The 19,757-nt window shown below is 48.6% G+C and overlaps 2 protein-coding genes across 3 annotated transcripts; both read left to right on the forward strand.

Annotated features, from left to right (window-relative positions):
• The first annotated feature begins 115 nt into the window (after positions 1 to 115).
• Positions 116 to 9,290, forward strand: LOC126653287 (cytochrome P450 26C1). The gene is made up of 6 exons (XM_050340842.1): positions 116 to 307; positions 384 to 608; positions 735 to 1,010; positions 2,641 to 2,796; positions 5,715 to 6,221; positions 6,467 to 9,290. Exons 1-6 carry the CDS (start codon positions 116 to 118, stop codon positions 6,803 to 6,805), a joined length of 1,695 nt encoding a protein of 564 aa, XP_050196799.1. The 3' UTR covers positions 6,806 to 9,290.
• A 921-nt stretch (positions 9,291 to 10,211) lies between these two features.
• LOC126653311 (cytochrome P450 26A1) lies at positions 10,212 to 13,596 on the forward strand. 2 transcript variants are annotated; one of them, XM_050340887.1, is made up of 8 exons: positions 10,212 to 10,727; positions 10,912 to 11,136; positions 11,228 to 11,290; positions 11,405 to 11,515; positions 11,636 to 11,785; positions 12,113 to 12,247; positions 12,454 to 12,606; positions 12,799 to 13,596. In XM_050340887.1, exons 1-8 carry the CDS (start codon positions 10,539 to 10,541, stop codon positions 13,138 to 13,140), a joined length of 1,368 nt encoding a protein of 455 aa, XP_050196844.1. In that variant the 5' UTR covers positions 10,212 to 10,538; the 3' UTR covers positions 13,141 to 13,596. The 2 variants fall into 2 exon arrangements, with proteins under 2 accessions (XP_050196844.1, XP_050196843.1); XM_050340886.1 differs by having other exon boundaries at positions 11,228 to 11,515.
• Positions 13,597 to 19,757: the final 6,161 nt, after the last annotated feature.

Genomic DNA, 19,757 nt, shown 5'->3' on the forward strand with positions numbered 1-19,757 from the left:
GCAGGAGGCGAGCGGGGCCGGGCGGGCAGCAGCCGGCAGGGCCCGCCGTGCAGCGCCCGGTAGCCGGTCTGACAGCCGCCCGCAGCCGCCCGCCCGTCCCCGCCGCTGGAGGAGGATGCCGGCCCGGCTCTCCTGGCCCGAGGCGGCGGCGCTGGCGCTGCTGGTCCTGGCGATGCTGGTCACCCTGTGCCGGCACCTGTGGGCGCTGCGCTGGAGCCTCAGCCGGGACCGGGCCAGCGCCCTGCCCCTGCCCAAGGGCTCCATGGGCTGGCCCTTTTTTGGGGAGACTCTGCACTGGCTGTTCCAGGTAAGGTGCCGGAGGATGAGGGCGGGCTGGGAGGGGGCTGGTAGAAGCCACAGGCTGACCCGCAGCTCGTCCCCAGGGCTCCCGCTTCCATAGCTCACGGCGGGAGAGATACGGAAACGTCTTCAAGACCCACCTCCTGGGCCGGCCCGTGGTGCGGGTGACGGGCGCTGAGAACATCCGCAAGATCCTTCTGGGCGAGCACACGCTGGTCAGCACACAGTGGCCCCAGAGCACCCATATCATCCTGGGCTCCCACACCCTGCTCAGCTCCACCGGTGACCTGCACCGCCAACGCCGCAAGGTGAGCCTTGCATCCAGCCCGACAGGGCGCACAGCCCAAGCGGCACCTCCGCCCAGGCTTGAGCCTCGGTGACGTGTGCCCCCCCTGCTTTAACTACCTGCCTCTCTTCCCCCCTTCTCCTCCTAGATCCTGGCCAGAGTCTTCAGCCGTGCTGCCCTGGAGAGCTACCTTCCACGGATCCAGAAGGTTGTGAGCTGGGAGCTGCGGGGCTGGTGCATGGAGCCGGGCTCCATCGCAGTTTATTCCTCCGCTAAAACCTTAACTTTCCGCATTGCAGCTCAGATTCTGCTGGGGCTCTGCCTGGAGGAAAAGCAGTTCAAGGATCTGGCCAAAACATTTGAACAGCTGGTGGAGAACCTCTTCTCCCTGCCCCTCAACATACCCTTCAGCGGGTTGCGCAAGGTACTGCCACATGTCCCATTCCCTCTGGCTGGGGGCAAGGGCCTAGGCCCTGGCAGCACAGACCTCCTGTCCCCAGACCCGCCAAGGGGCACTTCCAATGGGCCAGGACATCTGCAGCACCCCATTCCAGGTCTGAGGGCTTGGTGTCTCACCTAATTCAGCCATTTCCCTTTCTCTGCACTTCCCACCTGCTCCTGGTTGACTTCCAGCACCTTTGGGTGCTGGCTCCAGGTCATTGTACCATGCAGGGCTTCTCTTCTCCCTCATCCCACATTGCCTCTGGCTATTTCATCATGTCTGGGCCCGTCCCGTCTCATCCCAACTGGACTCGTGTCGTCCCACAGCAGAGGGGTCTGTGGGCATGAGCACAAAGACAGGTGGGCACAGCACAGCTCAGTTTAGCAACCCCTGTGCAACTCAGGCCAAGGACTTGGGACCTCCTATGGTCCTTGGTCCCTTGTAGCCCAGCAGCACAGAGACAGCCCAGGGAGAGGAACATGGCACACAGTCTCCTCTGCCTCAACTTGCAGTTTCTTCCCTGCTGCTCTGCTCCTCTTTGCCTGCCTCCCTACACTCCTGCTCTAGGTATCTGTCCTGTGTACCTCCTCTCACATTACTCCCTCTTCTGGCTTTAGGTTCTCCACACTTATCACAGCTGAAGTCTCCTGCCCACTTTAGCCAGGTCTTCCCTCATCTCTTATTTCCACTGTGAGCTCTGCCCCATTGGATCACCTTACCCAGCCAGTCCCAGTTCACCCCCAGCCTTCCTGCTGTTCTTCACCAGTTCAAAGCTCTGGTTTTCCCTGTCCAGTTTTCCTTCACAGGTTGGCACAGTGTGAGCTTTCACCCCTCACAGCCTACCGCTCTCTGCCCTCTCTCAGGTCAGCCACAGCCTGTCTGGCCCCAGACCAATATGTTCAACTTGCATTTAGGTCCCCTTGTTTTTCCCTTGCTCCCTGCGCCCTGTTTACTTTGTCCAGTCCTTCCCACCTCAAATCTAAGCCTTTGCATGTTTTTTCCAACATCTGATCATGGCCATTTATCATTCCAAATCTCATCCTTCTGGCTTTTGCAGGAAGCATCTTGATAGAGAGCCACACACTCTGTGACTCCATCCCACTTTGCAAAGAGATTGCTGATCAATTGACTTGTTGAGATCTTAAATGACTATTTTGCTGCACTGGAGAGCAACACAACTGAAGATGAGCTGGCTATGATTAATGTGTGTTTTTCCCTGGTTAAGCCACTCATTTGATCCTGTCTCAGATGTGCCTTGCTACCTGGAGTCAGTTTTATTTAAAAGTTACCTCTTCTTGCCCCTTTGGGCAAGCTTCTTTTGGACAGAGGCAGATGCCTCTGGACTTGGTACTGCAGGTTTACTGCTGTCTTTTCCTCTCAGAGAATTTCTTGTGACTTGTTGTATTTGATTCTCAACAGCAAAGCAACAGAACATGCAGCAGTTCCCGCTAAACTGCTGCCTCTTGCAAGGCTCTGGGGCTGGGCAACAGACTAAACTGTTCTTGCTGTTACAGATCCTGGATTTAAGGATTGCTACACGTGGGCTCCCCTGGTATGTCAGGAGAGGGGGGGAGTTCCTAAGGTTCTCCTGAACTTTGTCTGCCTCTCACAGGGAATAAAAGCACGGGACATGCTCCATGAGTTTATGGAGAAGGCTATACAGGAAAAACTGCAGAGAAGCAACCCAGAAGATCACAGTGATGCTCTGGATTTCATAATGAACAGTGCCAAGGAGCACGGCAATGAATTCACCGTGCAGGAGCTAAAGGTAAGGATGAACCCAGTAGTCCTTACTGAACCTAAACCATCAACTGAATGTGAGGAGTGTTTTCCCAAAGATCTTGGGAAAAAATTGTCATTAGTACTGCATCATTCATAGTTCCAGGTCACTTGGTATCAGTGAACGACAGATGACACTGGATTTATATAACAAGTTTTGAAGCAGTTTTGCATGGGTATAGCAGCTGAATATAGTTCAAAAGTATTTGAATATAGTTTAAAGGTAGTTTCACTGCTTACTTAAGTATTTAAGGAAAACTGTCTAAAGATTAATATTTTATAAATATTTTGTAAAAAGGTAATCTCTAAATCTAAAATATTTCAAAAACTTTGAGCAACTAGTAGATATAATTAGAATCAGCATATGTTCATAAAGCAATTTTATTATAATTAATTATATTATTCTAATAGAATATTTTTATTACAATGTAATTTTTTAAATAATTGAAATATTAAAAATGTGATTGATTAAGATTAATTAATCTCTGTTAGTGTTCACATGAATATTACACCTGAATAATTTCACAATCTCTCATCATGTCCCTGGCTCTGACCATAAATGCAATAAGGGGATATTAAATGTAACATGGAGTTCCATGGCAGTAATTTGGGGCCAGCTGATTGAAATTATAGTATATAAGATATACTACAATATATATTATATATAAAAGTACATATATTTATACTTTAGGATATGCTGTCCTGTAGCATTACGGTTAGAAAATTTCTATCTTGTCTGTATTTAACAAAATTACTTGCAAACCAAACTGCCTATGCTTTTGAGTATGGCAATATTCACTCTGATATAACAGTAGCAGAGCTCTTATTCCATTAAATGGTGTAATTGGATAAAAAGTTCAAAGCTGTCTCAGAGACATCTGTCTTTGAGAGACCCTCCAAACACTGGCACAGACTAGTTAGTAATTTCCTTTGTGTTCAAATTATTTGGAAGGACAGTCTTTCCAGAAGTTTTCCTAAATACACTGCTGGCATGAACTCACCAGGACCCTTGAAATGTAAAGTTCATTAAAGAGATACTGCTTTGCCAAAAGTACTGTTTTAAATGATTTAAAACCCTGGGAAGATTAAAAAAACTCCATCCTACATAACAGTGCTGTCACTGGCTGGATGGGTGGAACTGTAATGCTGCCTGTCGTGACCCCCAGGACAGGGAGTTGGGCTGTAGCACAGGGACAATACTGGTGAAACTTGGGAAGGTGCTGCCTTCCAGGCACTGGTTATGTTGGCCTTGTAGAAGCAGGAAGGCAATGTCAGCAGCTCAGTGTCACAGCTGCTGCAGCAGCACTGTCAGAGGTTGATGCAGAGAGTCATAAAGGCTGTTATTTCAAATCGCAGAGCTTGCCCTAAATTCCTTGCATGCTATTGAAATGTCTTGGGGTTTAATTGCAAGTGGTGGAACTGAGAGCTTTCTTTTCATCTGGATCTGCTACCTTGTGAATGTAAAAATTCCTGCTCATGCCTGCAGGAGGTGTGATAGGGGTCGACAGGGATCTGTTATTCCAGAGGTTTCATTTCAGCTGAAAGATGCCCTTGAGAGCTGCACTTTGGCAAAAGCATCTAGTCCAGCCAATATATGGCACTGGGGATGGTAGCAAAGAGTCATCCTTGTTACATTACCCTTGACCTTATCAGACTTGGGTCCAAGTATGTTCAGGCTTCAGGTGTCCTTCTCTGTGTTTGTGGCTTCACCTCTCCAGAACGGGTTATGTCGGAACAGTTTAAAGTCCAGACACACAGTCGTGTGAAAGGAAATTGCTTTGTGTCTTTGGGGGATTTTGCTCTGCTTTGCCCTTGGACTGGAGCAATTAGTGCTCTGTAGAGCCAACCAGGTCCCAGTCCTCCCAGGGTGGCAGCTTCCAGCTTTTGTCTTTGGCCTCTGGCCCTGGTGCTCCTAGTCCTGTGCTACAGAGCCGCTGGCACCTTCAGATGGTGTTGTAGGTTTGAGCATTACATTTGCTGTCAGAGACATGATATGCCATGACCCAGCTCTGGGCAACATTTAACTTTTGGTAAACCATTTGCCAAAGTTCACCAGAGGGTGCTGCAAACAGCCCACAGCAACCTGGTATGTGCTGTGCCATACAGACCCTGCAGACAGTCCTGCAAAGACTGGGAAGCTGTGTGGGGATCTGTGAACTGGGACAAGGCATGTACGACAGATTTGACTGTTCTGTGGTCCATCTATCTAAGCGGGTTAACTTCCTAACTTGTAATGGATACATCTGCTGTGGAGCTATCAGGAATATTGCTGTGCTTCAGGTTGTAAAGCTTGAAAGGTGAGCAAGTCCTTTGCCCAGTGTGTGCTCCCTGACAGCTACAGCACTTCCCAGGCTGACCTGCTGTAGCAGAGAGGTCTTTCTGCTTTTGACTCTTGGCTTCAGTCCCCTCCCACATAAGCAAATGGTCAATTATAACGGGAGATGCATCAAATGCAATCCATTTTAGCTGCCAGCACATCTAGGATTTGTGCATAAACACACTCATATCCACTGCCTGGGCAGAAAACTAAAAGGTGGGTGCAAAGGGGAATTGGCAGATGAGGAGAAAAAGCATAATGCTTGAAATGGACTTCACTCAGTGTGCTATAATGCATGTTAAAATGCTGCTTTAAAATTGGTAAATCTTAGGAGGAAAGCTCAGATGAGCTGTATTGGTGGTGATGTGTACTCAGCTGTGTTTCTGTTTTTCATCAGTCACTTAGCAAGTGGATATCCAGTTCATAAATGGTTTGCTCCCTGCCAACCCATGATAGGTGCAGGTTTGTGGAAAACAGAGTGGGAGCTAGGGCACTCTGCAGAGGGATAAAATCTGAAAAAGGTGAGAACAGTTTAAATCATAAACAGTTTAAAATGGCATTCAAACTTGTCACCTTCATTCCTCTCCCAGGAGTCAGCAATTGAGCTCATATTTGCTGCTTTTTTCACCACGGCTAGTGCCAGCACCTCTCTGATCCTCCTGCTACTGAAGCACCCCTCAGTGATTGAAAAAATAAGGCAGGAGCTGATGTCCCATGAACTGTACCAGCAGTGTGAGTGCCACCCTGCAGGACCCTCCCCAGACACCCTGACCATGCAGAGCAGGGATAGAGAGAAACCACGTTTCCACTCCGTGGCCAAAGATGTTCACAAGGATCAAAGCCAGCCCCCGGCCCCAGTGGAGGAAGGTTCCCTCCAGTCTGGTGCCCTGCTGGAGCCCATCCTCCCCCAGAGCAGCCTCTGCACTGGCTCCCAGCTCCAGGCACCATCAAGGCAGAGCTGTCATTGCTCCTCGGACATCAGCCTGGAGAAGCTGAGCCGCCTGCGCTACCTGGACTGTGTGATTAAGGAGGTGCTGCGGGTGCTGCCCCCAGTCTCCGGAGGCTACAGGACGGCACTGCAGACTTTTGAGCTCGATGTAAGTGCCTTGCAGGCTGTTAGGGAACTGCTGCCTGTCACTGCATCCAAGTACAGCACAGTGGTGGTGCCTGGCAGTGTAGCTCTGGGGGAGGTGGCACCCAGCAACCTCTGTGGGTCCCAGCTCGGCTGGGGAGAAAAGGAGCTACAGATCAGGTGGGCAGTATGCTGGGGCTGTCCTCTGCTCACCCTCTACTAGCACGGGTATGTAACACTCCTCTCCTCCCCTCTTCTCTCCCCTCCCAGGGCTACCAGATCCCCAAAGGCTGGAGTGTCATGTACAGCATCCGTGACACACATGAGACAGCTGCTGTCTACCAGAGCCCCCCCAGCAGCTTTGACCCAGACCGCTTCGGTGCCGCCCGGACGGAGGCTGCAGGCCGGTTCCACTACATCCCCTTCGGTGGTGGGGCACGGAGCTGCATCGGGAAGGAGCTGGCACAGGCCATCCTCAAGCTGCTGGCCATCGAGCTGGTCAGCACAGCCCGCTGGGAGCTGGCCACCCCTGGCTACCCCGCCATGCAGACCGTGCCCATCGTGCACCCCGTCGATGATGGGCTGCAGCTCTACTTCCACCCCTTGTAGCCTGGCCATGGCCGTGGGGCCTGAGCCAGGGGTGCACTGCTCCCCTCAGCCCTGGAGCTGATGCCCCTCCACAGCTGCTGGGTGCAGGTCTCCACTGCCTCAGGCTGGGTATGGCACTGGGTCACTGCAGAGCAAAACCTAAAGGTCTGTTTCTCCCCTCCTAGTGTACAGGCTGCTAGGGAGGGTCCTGCACCCCTGAGCACTAGGGTGAACCTCAACCCCAGCCTGGGGGCAAAACCCACTGAAGTTGCTGGCAGGGAGCATACGCCATGAGGGCTCAGAGAGCCCCCACTCCATACAGGGTTGTGGAGCAAAACTCCCAGGCCCACAGCTACGGCTCCCAGAGCATTTCTGTCACCGGGTTGTCTCCTGTGTGTGTGTTTTAGGAGAGGCAGGATGAACATCCTGAACACTGTAGCTTTTTAGATGTAAAAAGAAGGAAGATGGGGGCTCTGCAGGAAAACACAAGACAGAGCTGCCCAATTCATGGCATCAGCTCTAGCTAGAATAATAGGGTGTAAAGTGGTTTTTATTATAAATATTTAATCTCATTCCTGCACTTCCCATTAGAGCTGGCACAAAGAGGGTATCTCTCATTCACCCAGTAGTAGTAGCTGCATATGTTGTGTTGAGCACTGTGCTGCTGCTTGGGGTCTGCCATGAAGCCCCACTCTGGGTTCTCCACAGGATGTACTGAAGCATGGGAGGGGGCTTTGGGAAGAAAACATTTAGAAAATGGACATTTCTGGATATGTCTGATTTGTGGTAGACAGTCCCTTGTTCCTGGTGATGCTGTTCACACTGCAGAGGGGACATTTGCAAGGTGATACAGGCCCTGTGGTGGCTGGCTGGCCAGACTGACCTTGTCACCTGTCAGCCTAGCTCTGCCAGGGAAAGTGCCAGGACAGCAGCTCCAGGGTCCATCCACAGGGTGGTAGCTGGGGCTAAGCTTGGGTTCTGAAAGCACCTTTCTAGATGGCTTTTGAGTACCACCACAGGGTGTTTCTCTCCCGTGTAAAATGAAGTGAGTCCTGTTGCTTGTGTACTGATAACAGAGCTGGAGCCAGATCTTTGATCCGCTACAACATGTTTATAGGCTTCTTCAATTTCCCCTTTGCTCCCCACTGTCACGCATCCTGTGTGGATGCAGTGGGGAAAATAATCCGCCTTGTCCTTCCAGAGCATCCTGTGCCTGGTGGTGTGGTGTGCTCTATGTGAAGCACCAGCTTGACCTGTGAGGGCCAAAATGTTGCACAGTGTCCCTTTGAAAAGGCCCTGGGAGCTCTCCAGTCTCCTGAAACTCTGTCATCATCCTGCTTCAGTACGAGGCTAGAAATGACCTCACCCTGGCCAGTCCCCCTTGACTGTGTTGGGGCACTGCAGCAGGGTGTGTGCCGCCGTTGGCTGTCTGAGGGCTGCGCAGTGACCACTCCACTACCTGGGGCAGAAATGTGGCTCCCAAATGTAACAGGTCAAATCTGGAAGAGGTTGAACTGCAGGGCTGAGTTAAGTGCTGTTGGCAGGCCAGCCCTGTAGCGAACCAGAGCCTCTGCCCCTCCTGACCTTGTCCTGAAAGGTGAATCTTTTGCTTATCTGAGGTGAAATCAGTAGATGGTGGGTGCAAGGCAATGACTAACTTTAATTAGCAGGAGCTGCTGGCTGACTGAGACCGCGGACGATTCAGGGTCCCACCGCAGGCAGGGCTGCGGGCAGGGCTGAGCCCGGTGCAGAAGGGTCGGGGCTTCTCCAGCAGCGCACTTAAAAATTACCCCGAGCGCTAACGAGCCCTGTAGCCACCCGCTGAAAAATGTAACATGAATCTAGTTAAAAAAAAAAAAACTTGAAACTGATTTTGTTTGCAGATAAACACGAGCATTTACAAATGAAGTGTAATAATTGTTACTTGTAATCAAAGTTTGTTCATATTAGGCTGTTAATTTCTTGACCCCCTTCCAAGATGTTTTTAATTATCCCTTTCACTCTTTACCATTTGATTCTTTTCAAGCCGATGGCTGGGGAATACACAGCTGGGGAGATAATAAAGCCTTCCTGTGGCAATTATCGGTGCTCAGGCCACCGTATCTCGTTATTTTGATAGACAGTGAACTTGGCGCGGTTGCCGGCCGGGTTCACGCAGATGTCACGGTCCGTGTTGTAGGTCACAAGCAGGTCAGCGCCCGGCAAGGGGAGAGCGCCGGGTCAGGGCGCGGCCGCCGCTCCCGGACGGGCGCCGCGGAATCGCCCGGGACTGCGGCGTACCCCGAGAGGCTGCTGGCTACGGGGCCGGGGGACTACCCTCTGGGGAGGGCCCCTCTTGGGCAAGGGGGTGCGGAGGGCTGCAGCTCCGCTCCCGCAAGGCATCGTAAGAGCAGGGAGGGTCCCGTGTGATGCGTTGATTGTTAGAAAAATAATAATTAAAAGTGACATCTCCCTCTTCCATACACAGACACACACACAAAACTTCCAGCGTTTATTGGGCTTGTCTGGGAGCAATAAAGCAAAAGTAACAGAGAGGGAAGACGTAAAAACAGTAAAAAAAAAAAAAAGGACGATGGTTTATCGGCAGCAGCCGTGCCCGGCGGAGAGCTCCGCGGCCCCGCAGTCGCGCTCCGCGCCGGGCGCCCCTTGCCCAGCGGCTTCTGCACCGGGACACAGCGGCGGCCCCAGCCGGCACAGCCTGCCCATCCCCACCGGGTGCCCCGGTACCGCCGCTCCTCCCGCCCGGGGCCGCCGCTCCCGCCCGAGCGCAGTCCCCGGTGCCCGCCGGAGCCGGGAGCGAGCCCCTCTGCGCCGCGCCTGCAGGACGGGTGCCCGCCGGTGCTGAGCGCCTCTTTCCGACCGCGGCAGCCCCGACGGGATGCCGGACAGCCTCAGACAAGGATCAGCAGTGGATCCCGGGGAGAGGAGCTGGGCACGGCGGGTTTGGTGTTTCCTTTCCGCCCTCACCTCCCTTTCCCTCGGTGACCCGCGCTTGAACCTGCATCGGGAGGCTGAGACGGACTGTTGCCGGCGGCTCCTTCCTCCGCGGCCGGCAGAAATACAAGCCGGGCCTTTCAAGGTGAACGAGGGGACAGCAGAGGCTCCTCTGCCGATGCAGCGGCACAGCTGCTGCTCTGCCCGGGGTGCCGCCAGGCTGCCCCAGCACCGGGGACCCCTCGGTCCGGCTCCTCCGGCTCCGGCCGCTACTTCGCCGTTCCCGGCCGGCGACAGCGGCGGGCGAGCGAAGGAGCTCCGCAGCTCGCAGAGCGGACCGGCGCCGGCCGCGCAGCGCCCCGGGGGTAGGTGTCTGCGGGCAGCCGGGCCCCCGGGTGCTGGTGGGGGACATTTCTCGGCGCAGCTGCTGGTCTGTAACGAGCACCGGCGGTAAATCCGAAGAGCAGGACGAGGAGGAGGTGGCCGCCGCCGGTTGTCAGCGGCGTCCCGCAGCCCACTCGCTGAGCGCGGTGCAGGCGCAGCGAGCCCGGAGCCTCTGCCACCGCTCCCGGGGGCACCTTTCCTTCCCCAGCAGCGTTCTGCGGCGGGCAGGATGCACCACGCAAAGCAAATAGTTAAAGATTTCGGGGGGAGGAGCCAGGCCGCAATCCGCAATTAAAGATGAACTTTGGGTGAACTAATTTATCGGACCAAGGTAGGGTGGGCAGCAACCTGGGAAGGCTATAAAAGGCGGCCCGCGGCGAGCCCGTCCCGTGCACTCGGAGCTCCCAGGGGGCCGGGCGGGACTCGCTCCCCAGTCATGGGCTTCTCTGTCCTGGTCGCCAGCGCCCTGTGCACCTTCCTGCTGCCCCTGCTACTGTTTCTAGCTGCCGTCAAGCTCTGGGACTTGTACTGCGTGAGCAGCCGCGACCCCAGCTGCCCGCTTCCACTGCCCCCGGGCACCATGGGGCTCCCCTTCTTCGGGGAGACGCTGCAGCTGGTGCTGCAGGTAAGGCGAGGCGATGTCGCGGGGTGCGGAGAGGCTCCCCGTTGCTGCTCTAGCGGCAGGGGAGGGAGACGAGCAGCAACTTTGCCAGGCTCCCGTGCCCAGGTGGGAACGAGCTGCTCTCCCTGCCTTTTCCTCTCCTCCCTTTTAAAATTTATTTTATCATTCTCTCTTCTCCTCTGTCTAGAGGCGGAAATTTCTACAGATGAAGCGCAGGAAATACGGGTTCATCTACAAGACTCACCTCTTCGGGCGGCCCACGGTGCGGGTGATGGGCGCAGAGAACGTGCGGCACATCCTGCTGGGCGAGCACCGGCTCGTCTCTGTGCAGTGGCCCGCCTCGGTGCGCACCATCCTGGGCTCGGGCTGCCTCTCCAACCTCCACAACGGGCAGCACAAGCACCGCAAAAAGGTACGGCCCGACGGCGGGCGGGGAGCGGGCGCGGTCGCCCCGGATGCGGCGGCTGAGGCTCTGTCTCGATCTTCCTCGTCCCTTCTGACAGGTGATCATGCGAGCCTTCTCCCGGGACGCCCTGCAGCACTACGTGCCCGTCATCCAGGAGGAGGTGAGCGCCTGCCTGGCGCGGTGGCTGGGCGCCGCCGGGCCCTGCCTGCTGGTGTACCCCGAGGTGAAGCGCCTCATGTTTCGCATTGCCATGAGGATCCTGCTGGGTTTCCAGCCCCGCCAGGCCAGCCCCGACGGCGAGCAGCAGCTGGTGGAGGCCTTCGAGGAGATGATCCGCAATCTCTTCTCTCTCCCCATCGATGTGCCGTTCAGTGGGCTCTACCGGGTAAGGTTCACGGTGGGCCAAGAGGAGACAGGTACCCTTGCAGCTGGGGCAGTGGGGAATGGGTGGGAGGAATGGCAGTACAGCCCAAGTTCCACATTGCTCTCCCTGCTGCTTGGCCAGGGCTTGCGGGCACGTAACATCATCCATGCCAAGATCGAGGAGAACATCCGTGCCAAGATGGCCCGCAAGGAGCCTGAGGGTGGCTATAAAGATGCACTGCAGCTGCTGATGGAATACACACAGGGCAATGGGGAGCAGCTCAATATGCAGGTAAAGTTCTCCAGGGCCGGATCCATCCCTTTCCCCCAGCCCCTTTGTCATCGTCACACTTATCTTTTGGATAAAAAGGAGGGAGCAGGAGGTGCTCCCTCTCCTCATGGAATAAACCAGCTTGTGTTGAGCACTGGGGTGCAGAGGTTGCAACCAGGCTGTTGGATGGGGAGACAGGGAGAATAAGCACCTCTGATCACCTTCATCTTGGCTCCTGGGTGTCTCCTCCAATCTGGGAGCAATGCACAGCATTGCAGTGGTAAAACGGGCTTGATACAGATACTTTGTTTAGGGCCTGGTTTATCCCTCTTCTTTCCTTTGTGTAAGGAGCTGAAGGAGTCTGCCACAGAGCTGCTGTTTGGGGGCCATGAAACCACTGCTAGTGCTGCCACATCGCTGATTGCCTTCCTAGGGCTCCACCACGAAGTCTTGCAGAAAGTGAGGAAGGAACTGCAGGTGAAGGTGTGTATCTTCCCCAGAGCCATTTCAAGGAAGGGGCAGTGGGAAGGTATCTCCAGGATGGGTGTCCCAGACAGGGCTCCATTTGACCCGGGTGGTACCCTGCTTTTACGGGTGGCATGATAATACAACTCACTTAGGGGGGTAGCTCTTTTGCAGTGCCAGTAGTCCTGGCTCCATGAATGTCATGGCAGCATCTTCCTTTCTAGGGGTTACTGTGCAGTTCCAACCAAGAGAAGCAGCTGGACATGGAGGTCTTGGAGCAGCTGAAGTACACGGGCTGTGTCATCAAAGAGACCCTCAGGCTGAGCCCGCCTGTTCCTGGAGGATTTCGAATTGCGCTCAAGACCCTTGAGCTAAATGTAAGCAAGGCTTGGGCTCAACTGCTCAGAGCAGCTGCAAAGAACCAGGGCATTCGCATTGCCTTTCTGCCTTGGACTGGCCTGCAGGAGGCCGGGAGGGGGAGGTGGGGTGAACCTATGTGTCCTGTGCTGTCACTTCACATTATTTAACACAGCAAGGTGCTTCATGACTCCTTTCTCTTCTTTTTATAGGGTTATCAGATCCCTAAAGGTTGGAATGTTATTTACAGTATCTGTGATACCCACGATGTGGCAGATCTCTTTACCAACAAGGAAGAATTTAACCCGGATCGCTTCATGTCTCCATCTCCAGAGGATTCCTCTAGGTTCAGTTTCATTCCTTTTGGTGGGGGCTTGAGGAGCTGCGTGGGCAAAGAGTTTGCAAAAGTCCTTCTAAAAATATTTACAGTGGAGTTGGCTCGGAGCTGTGACTGGCAGCTGCTGAATGGACCTCCTACAATGAAAACGGGCCCCATAGTGTACCCTGTGGACAATCTGCCTACCAAATTCATAGGTTTCAGTGGCCAAATCTGAGAGCTCAACACTTGCCTCTGACTGGAGTTCTACATAGCATCTAATATGTACATAGTAACTTTTTTATAGTAGCAAAGACCTTTAAATATTTAAACTTGTAAATGTACAATAGTTATTTATGTCTTCTAAATATTTCAAAAGGCTATGATATTTTTCCCCCAAGCACTACAATTATGGGTCTCTGATTCATAATTAGATAATGTTATTTCTATAGAAATAAGTTTTCCCCTATTTAAAAATCTCATTGAAAGCTGGCCGGCTAAGCATTTGAAGACATTTCAGGATGGCTTATGTATTAAGAAATATTCCAAAAGTATTCAAAACAATGGTAACTAGCTACTCATCCAAGTTACCTGAAATGGTTATTGTTTGAGAATGTTTTCAGTATTATTTGTGTCTAGATCTTATGTTTAATGTGTGGATTTTAAGTTTGATAATAAAGTTTATTTTTGATGATCCTCTGTATGAAGATCTGTGTGTCTGCTAGAGAACAGCTTAATGAATGGGGCTCAAGAGTTTGGATGTAAAGTCAGACCTGCTTTTGTGAATGAGGTACTTGCTATTTCTGTGCTCATAACTCTTCCCTGCCTTCCCTCTTCACCTGTGGTTCTTGCTTGTGAATTGTTCTAAGTTTTAGCCTGTAAGTGCAAGAGCAATGCAAAAACACTTGCTTATTAAAAAGGAGCGATGGCAAGTGCTACAGATCTCCTTATCAAGCATATAATTTTGAGTCACAGTAAATAAGAAAGTAAAGAAAAGCAGAAGAATAACGTGTTACATGAGTCTTCCTCTGTAGCTGGAGAAAATAGGTTGAGGAAAAAAAATTCCATAAATGTCCTCTCTTCCCATATTACTGCTGACCTGTGTAAACAGACCACTGGATCTTGTTCTGTGTTGAGTCTGCTGGCTATGACTCTTTACTTACGAAGGTGTCTCTTATCAGCTGGTAGAGCAAACAAAATCTGCTGATTTCTTCTTGAAATGCAACAGCTCTGGCTAGGTCAGAGAGAGAGCATGCATTTGATTTAAGAACTTCTTTCCTGGAATTCAGCAAAGTGAAAACTAAAAGGCAGGCACTAATGTGAATTGATTAACAGAGAATCAACTGTTGAGATGCAATTCCCCAGGGGTGTGTAAGCAGGGCAGATAAAATGCCCTAGGCATGACCCCTATTTTGGCTTAACCATAAGGGGTTTTGTGCCCACCCCCGCTTACTATACCTATTAGTCTTCCCTCAAAAGTCAAACAACATAGGCTGGCTCTATAAACATCTACAAAGTAAACCAATGTAATTCAGTGTCATGAACACTTTCAGCACCACTAATCTAATTTAATTTTCTGTTTCCTTCTGGAAAACAGTCACTTTTTCATTATGTTCTCCCAAGATCAAAATTAAGTATTTAGTTAAGTTGCTCAAAATAGCTGCAGGTGCTTAATAGCATGTATGAGATTTGGGATTTCTTTTTAAGGAGTGTTTCTATAACACATTTGATGTGTTTCCAGCTACCATTTTAAATACATAAGCTTCTAACTTATGGCCTTAGATACAACCTACATATCAGTGTAACTATCAAGAATTTTTCGTGGTTTTTTTGTAAATTTAAAATAGAAAATATATTCTATTTAGATTTTGCCTGTGTCTTCTTGGCAATGTTTAAAATCTTAAATATTTTTTCCCATGCAAACCTCTTGTATCATTATGTTTCTCAGGAACTTGATGAATTACCTCAGTTTAAGACCCTTTTATAACCTATATAGTAGCAGAAAATTGCAAACCTTGATCCTGATTTGGAAGTGATCTGAATTCTGGAGAACAGGATGACTCTTGGTATCCTTTGCTAACATTTCCTCCTGTAACATTGCAACATTCTGCAAATCCAAATAGATGCTGATATTCTTTAAATGTTACATTTGGTTTTAACTGAAGTCTTTTATAAGTGGGAACTTTTTAACAGTGTTCCTACTATTTTAGTTTATATTTTATTTTTATAATGAATAGGAATCTAAGTGCTGTCTGGAGAATACAAACACTTTCACGGTGTACGTCTAAGGTCATACATCCAAGTCTCATTTTTGGTTTTGAGTCAAGTTTGCATGGCTTTTATGTTCAAAGAAGAAAAAAATCATATACTTCATTTGATTTTTGCCTGGACATCTGGGGGCACATCATAAGCTGTTGTAAATCATGATAACATAGCCTGTGTTAGGTACTGCCCCCGTAATAATTTATTTCTGTAGTTAAACGGTCTGTCACTGCTGTGCAATTTAGGCATCATGGAGCTAGCTTTAAACAAGCTATCTCAAGAAATGGTAGCAGGGTAGTTACAGTAAAACGGAGCTCACTGTGGGTTAATTGCTAAAATGTTTGCCTAACTTCTTGAGCAGGTTTTACAATCCCTCCTAATCTCCTCTTGCAGCTGTATTTTGACAGCTTAGATGCTGGCTGCAGACCAGTTTCAGGTGAGCTGTGGTATGACTGCGTAGCTTTGCCTGCTCAGCAGAGACTGGGCTGGGCACATGCTGAGGTTGTGGCTACTGTTTAGCGGCTGCTGCACTCCCAGCCCCTACCCCTCTTGTTACAGTGGGTCCAGGAACTGATCTTGTTGAAAAATTATCTATCAAAAAACTAACTGCTTTTCAGGCAGACCAGGTCCTCGTTCCAGCTCCCCGCATGAGCACTGTTTGTGCTGGGGTGCTGCACCGATACAGAGGATGCAGGAAGAAGAGGAAGCAGCCACTTCAGCCTGCCCTGCTGCTGACAGGTAGTTCCTAGAGCCACGCTCTCGCTTTCGTTTCACAGATGTTACGAGGTGTTACTTTAAGTGACTGGTGCTCCAAGGCTCACAGGGTGAAACAAACAAAAGGGACAGATTTGGTGAGGAACGCTCTTTCCCTTCTTATAACCCAGCGGTTTTGGAGCGTGTCATATTCCTTTTCTTGGTTAACCTGCCATTTAAAACAAAAATATTTGACCGGGTCTCTCTTGGAAAAATCGCACATAATTTAGAAGGTGCTATTCTTTGGTCCTGGAATAAGAGGTCGTAATTTATATGTAGCATGTTGGTTCTTCCCTAGGGTAAAATGAGTTACTAGAATCCACACTTCTAAACCCATCTGAACAACAACTGCTGCCAGCTAGCAGCATCTCTGGCGCTTAGAGTTTCTGAAGTATCTATTCAATGCTAAATGTGCGGTGCTTAACAACAAACGGTTATATCTATTCTTGAACAAAAAGGACGTTAAAGAAAGATATTGGTGTAAATTGACACTGAGGAATGCTACTTGATAAATCAATACCTTATTAAAAGACAACAGTATTTCCAGATAAGATCAGAACGGGTAACAGTGAATTTTGGTAAGGGTTATATATATATATATAAAAAGCTGAAGAGTCATTGGAAATGATTAAAAATAATTTGGTCGTATTTGTTTATTTCATCCCTGTAAAACGAGGACATATTAGTTGTGTGCTGCTTTCAGCAGTTGAGCCAGGATTTTTTTTTTTATCTTTGATTCATAGAAGAACTTATTCAAGGGAAAATATAATTTGAAACCTTATATGCTTGGGGTTTTGAACTTATTTTTCTGACACTTTATTTTATTTTTTAGCCTTTATTACAGGAGTTTTTTCCTAGACCTTTCAAGATGAGAGGCTGAGAGGGAAGTTTTCCTTTTTTCTACCCCATTTCAGTCTATCATATGTTCTCTTATTTTATTGTGTTCAGTGATTTAGAATAACCTTTGGAGAGGTACCAAGAAAAATACTTAATAATATGTAAAATACTTCATCCTTGACTTTCAAGTGGTACTTTCCTAAGTGCTATAGGAAGTTTTTAAAAATTTTTTACAAATCTGCATCTAGTCATCTTTAAGAACAGAACACTTCTGTGTTTTGTTAACTCTACACATCTGCAGAGGTTTTCAGGGTGGATGCTGGTAAGTATGCCCCAGTCTTTTAAAAAACAATATACATAAAATTAGAACTCTGGATCTATTGCCTGTTTTTTAAGCACTGGAATTGATTTTGATGAGGTATAAATTCTGAAAATTTGCTGTCTCAAAGGGAGCTGCACTGCTTAGGCTCCCTGAAAATCAAACTATTTTTGACATAGTCCCAAACAAAGATTAAGTAGCCCAAATGTAAGCAACCCATTGCTGAATTTCTTTACCTTAAAATTATTGCATACCATCTTTTCTAGAACAATCTAACAGGATCCTATGAAAGACTATAGGATCTTTTACAAGGCTGTGCTGAACATCTGCATAAACCAAACTTCAATCTATGGACTTTTGGCAAAGTTTTAGAAATTGTAGAAGGCAGACACAAATCTTATGTTTGGGACATAGTGCTCATATGTTCCAGCCCCAAATTAGTGAATTTATTTATGGCTTAAAGGTATTATGTTACATGTAGCTGTCCTCTCTATTATAACAAAAAAGAGTGGGGTGGGTTTGAATAGCATTTGTTCATTCAGATAGTTTTGTTTGCCAGGTGGTTTGTATTGTAAATTCTCTGTCAAGTTATACATCCAGCATGCAATGCAAAACATATACAGATTAGCAGTGAAAATTCAAAAAGTTTATTAGTTGCAACCATTAGAGTGATAGATTAGGAGAAAGGAAATGTAACTGGCAGCAAGTTTAGAGAAGACTCATTACTAGACTGGCTTGCTTCACTTGTTTAGTAGTGTCTTACAAAAAACGTTATATGAGAAGTTCAATGAATAATGCAGCCTTCATTAAGTTATGTAAATTAATGTAGCTTCGTGGGTGGGTTAGAAATAAAATATTTAACAAATCTGTTTACATCCAAAGAGTAAAAGCAGCGGAAACGGCTTTTAAAGAATCTGAGATTTAAATATTTAAAAGGTAACAGACAGGAGAACTTTGACAGTAGGACATAATAGTACTGTTTTAATAGGTGTTTACAGCTTGCCTCTCAGTTGCAACATAGGCAGGGCAACATATTAAGTATTCTCAGTCAATTAAAGTGTTATTTGTCTCTTTATCAGCAGTTCCAACAGTGCAGTTTCACTTGTGCATGCTTTTAGTGCCCCAGAGACACATGCAGAGCTTGTGTGAGTTGCAAGGCTGGAAGGATCATTTTAGAAAAAGTGACTTATGATATACTTGTTTGCCAGGTCATTTTGTTCACAAATACACAATCATTCATATGCTGGTAGATTTCAATGCATTTCTTTTCCCCAATTTGGGAACATATAGGAAAGCCTAAGACTCCACAGGTTAAGTTTACATTTACAGAAGAAATGCCACAACATGAGAAAATTGTAAACCCACAACTAAATCAACTATAGAATACATGCTTTCCTACCACACCAACAAATGCCAACATTTCTCATGCCTCTCCCAGAGCAGATCATTGGATTTGGGCCTCAAAGCTTACACAGACGGTCAAAGATTGTTGAAGGCTGTTTTCAAGCAAAGGGGGGAATAAATTCCAGAGATGAGGGCCCCTTACACAATCTCTCTAAAGATAAAAGTAACCAAAATGGAGTCACTCCCATTAGCACTTTCTCGAGTAGGAGGCAGGTCAGTAACTTTCTGAGGTGGTTGGAAGCTGATAAGATCGGTGTCAATATGGAGATGTGGGTCCTGAGCAGTGGTCTGGGTACAGCTCAGATAGTTTGAGAAGCTGCACATAGGCACACACCTACCTGTGTTAACTCATCTTTGTTAATGCTGCTTTAAATGAACGAAGTTCCTCAAGGAATCGCTATTTTGAGAGAAGAGCAACAACTTAGTTTGGGGATATTTTTCTGCTTTAGATATATAGGGTCAGCATTAATTTAATGTATCTGTATCTCATAAATACACTGCTTTTCTGTGTGAAATGTCAGCACAACAAGCATCTTTTCTGGACTGAATCTGAATTTTTAGTGGAATGATGGTAGGTCTTGGTTTTCTTGTCTTGCTACCTTAATTGACTAAAAGAAGCAAGGGCCTGTGGTGTGCTTTACCTAATAGCCTTTATTTTATATCTGAGCCCATTTGAATTAACTACCTGGTTGTATCCTATGGGAAAGCAAGGAAGAGACTGGATATTGCCCTGCTGGCTACAGTAGTGCCCCCCTGCGTGAATGCGGTTGGGGTTTTTTCCCTCTTACTTAAAAGTCTTCATCATACACCTACTCATTAAACACCCTGCTTCTCTTCAAAGCTTCCTTTGGAAGCCTCGGGACCACGAAGTAATAGGAAACTGCTCCCTGACCTGGCAATAGCCTCCTCTTTTGTGGATTGTCCTTAACTTTGACAAGAATAGAAGGAGATAGGGTGGGAACAAAGGGGAACCAGCAGAGAGACAAACACCCCCACCGCTCCAGCACCACACCACAACCCTGGCTGCCTAACACACAGGTGATTTTCACCCTGGTGTCATCCTTCTTGTCTCACACTCTGTGGTTCTTGGTATAATTATATTACATATATATTATTGATGTTAATGATGCTGCCTACAGCACTGCAGCAAGCTAGTAGGTGCATTATTAATCTAGCGGTTAAAGAGAAAAGTTCATTAATCTTGCTTGAAGTAATGACATGTCATGACCTTTTTGCTCATTATATGCAATGAAATGAAATATCTCAGATTTGTGACATTT

The sequence above is a fragment of the Myiozetetes cayanensis genome, unplaced genomic scaffold, assembly GCF_022539395.1.
Source record: "Myiozetetes cayanensis isolate MyiCay16 unplaced genomic scaffold, myiCay2020 scf10, whole genome shotgun sequence".
NCBI classification, from domain to species: domain Eukaryota; kingdom Metazoa; phylum Chordata; class Aves; order Passeriformes; family Tyrannidae; genus Myiozetetes; species Myiozetetes cayanensis.

Coding starts and splice junctions, on each gene's coding strand:
- LOC126653287 (XM_050340842.1), top strand. CDS start 116: ATGCCGGCCCGGCTCTCCTGGCCCGAGGCGGCGGCGCTGGCGCTGCTG. Junction 2,797..5,714: donor TCACCGTGCAGGAGCTAAAG/GTAAGGATGAAC, acceptor TTCCTCTCCCAG/GAGTCAGCAATTGAGCTCAT. Junction 6,222..6,466: donor TGCAGACTTTTGAGCTCGAT/GTAAGTGCCTTG, acceptor CTCCCCTCCCAG/GGCTACCAGATCCCCAAAGG.
- LOC126653311 (XM_050340886.1), top strand. CDS start 10,539: ATGGGCTTCTCTGTCCTGGTCGCCAGCGCCCTGTGCACCTTCCTGCTG. Junction 11,786..12,112: donor GGGAGCAGCTCAATATGCAG/GTAAAGTTCTCC, acceptor CCTTTGTGTAAG/GAGCTGAAGGAGTCTGCCAC. Junction 12,607..12,798: donor TCAAGACCCTTGAGCTAAAT/GTAAGCAAGGCT, acceptor TTCTTTTTATAG/GGTTATCAGATCCCTAAAGG.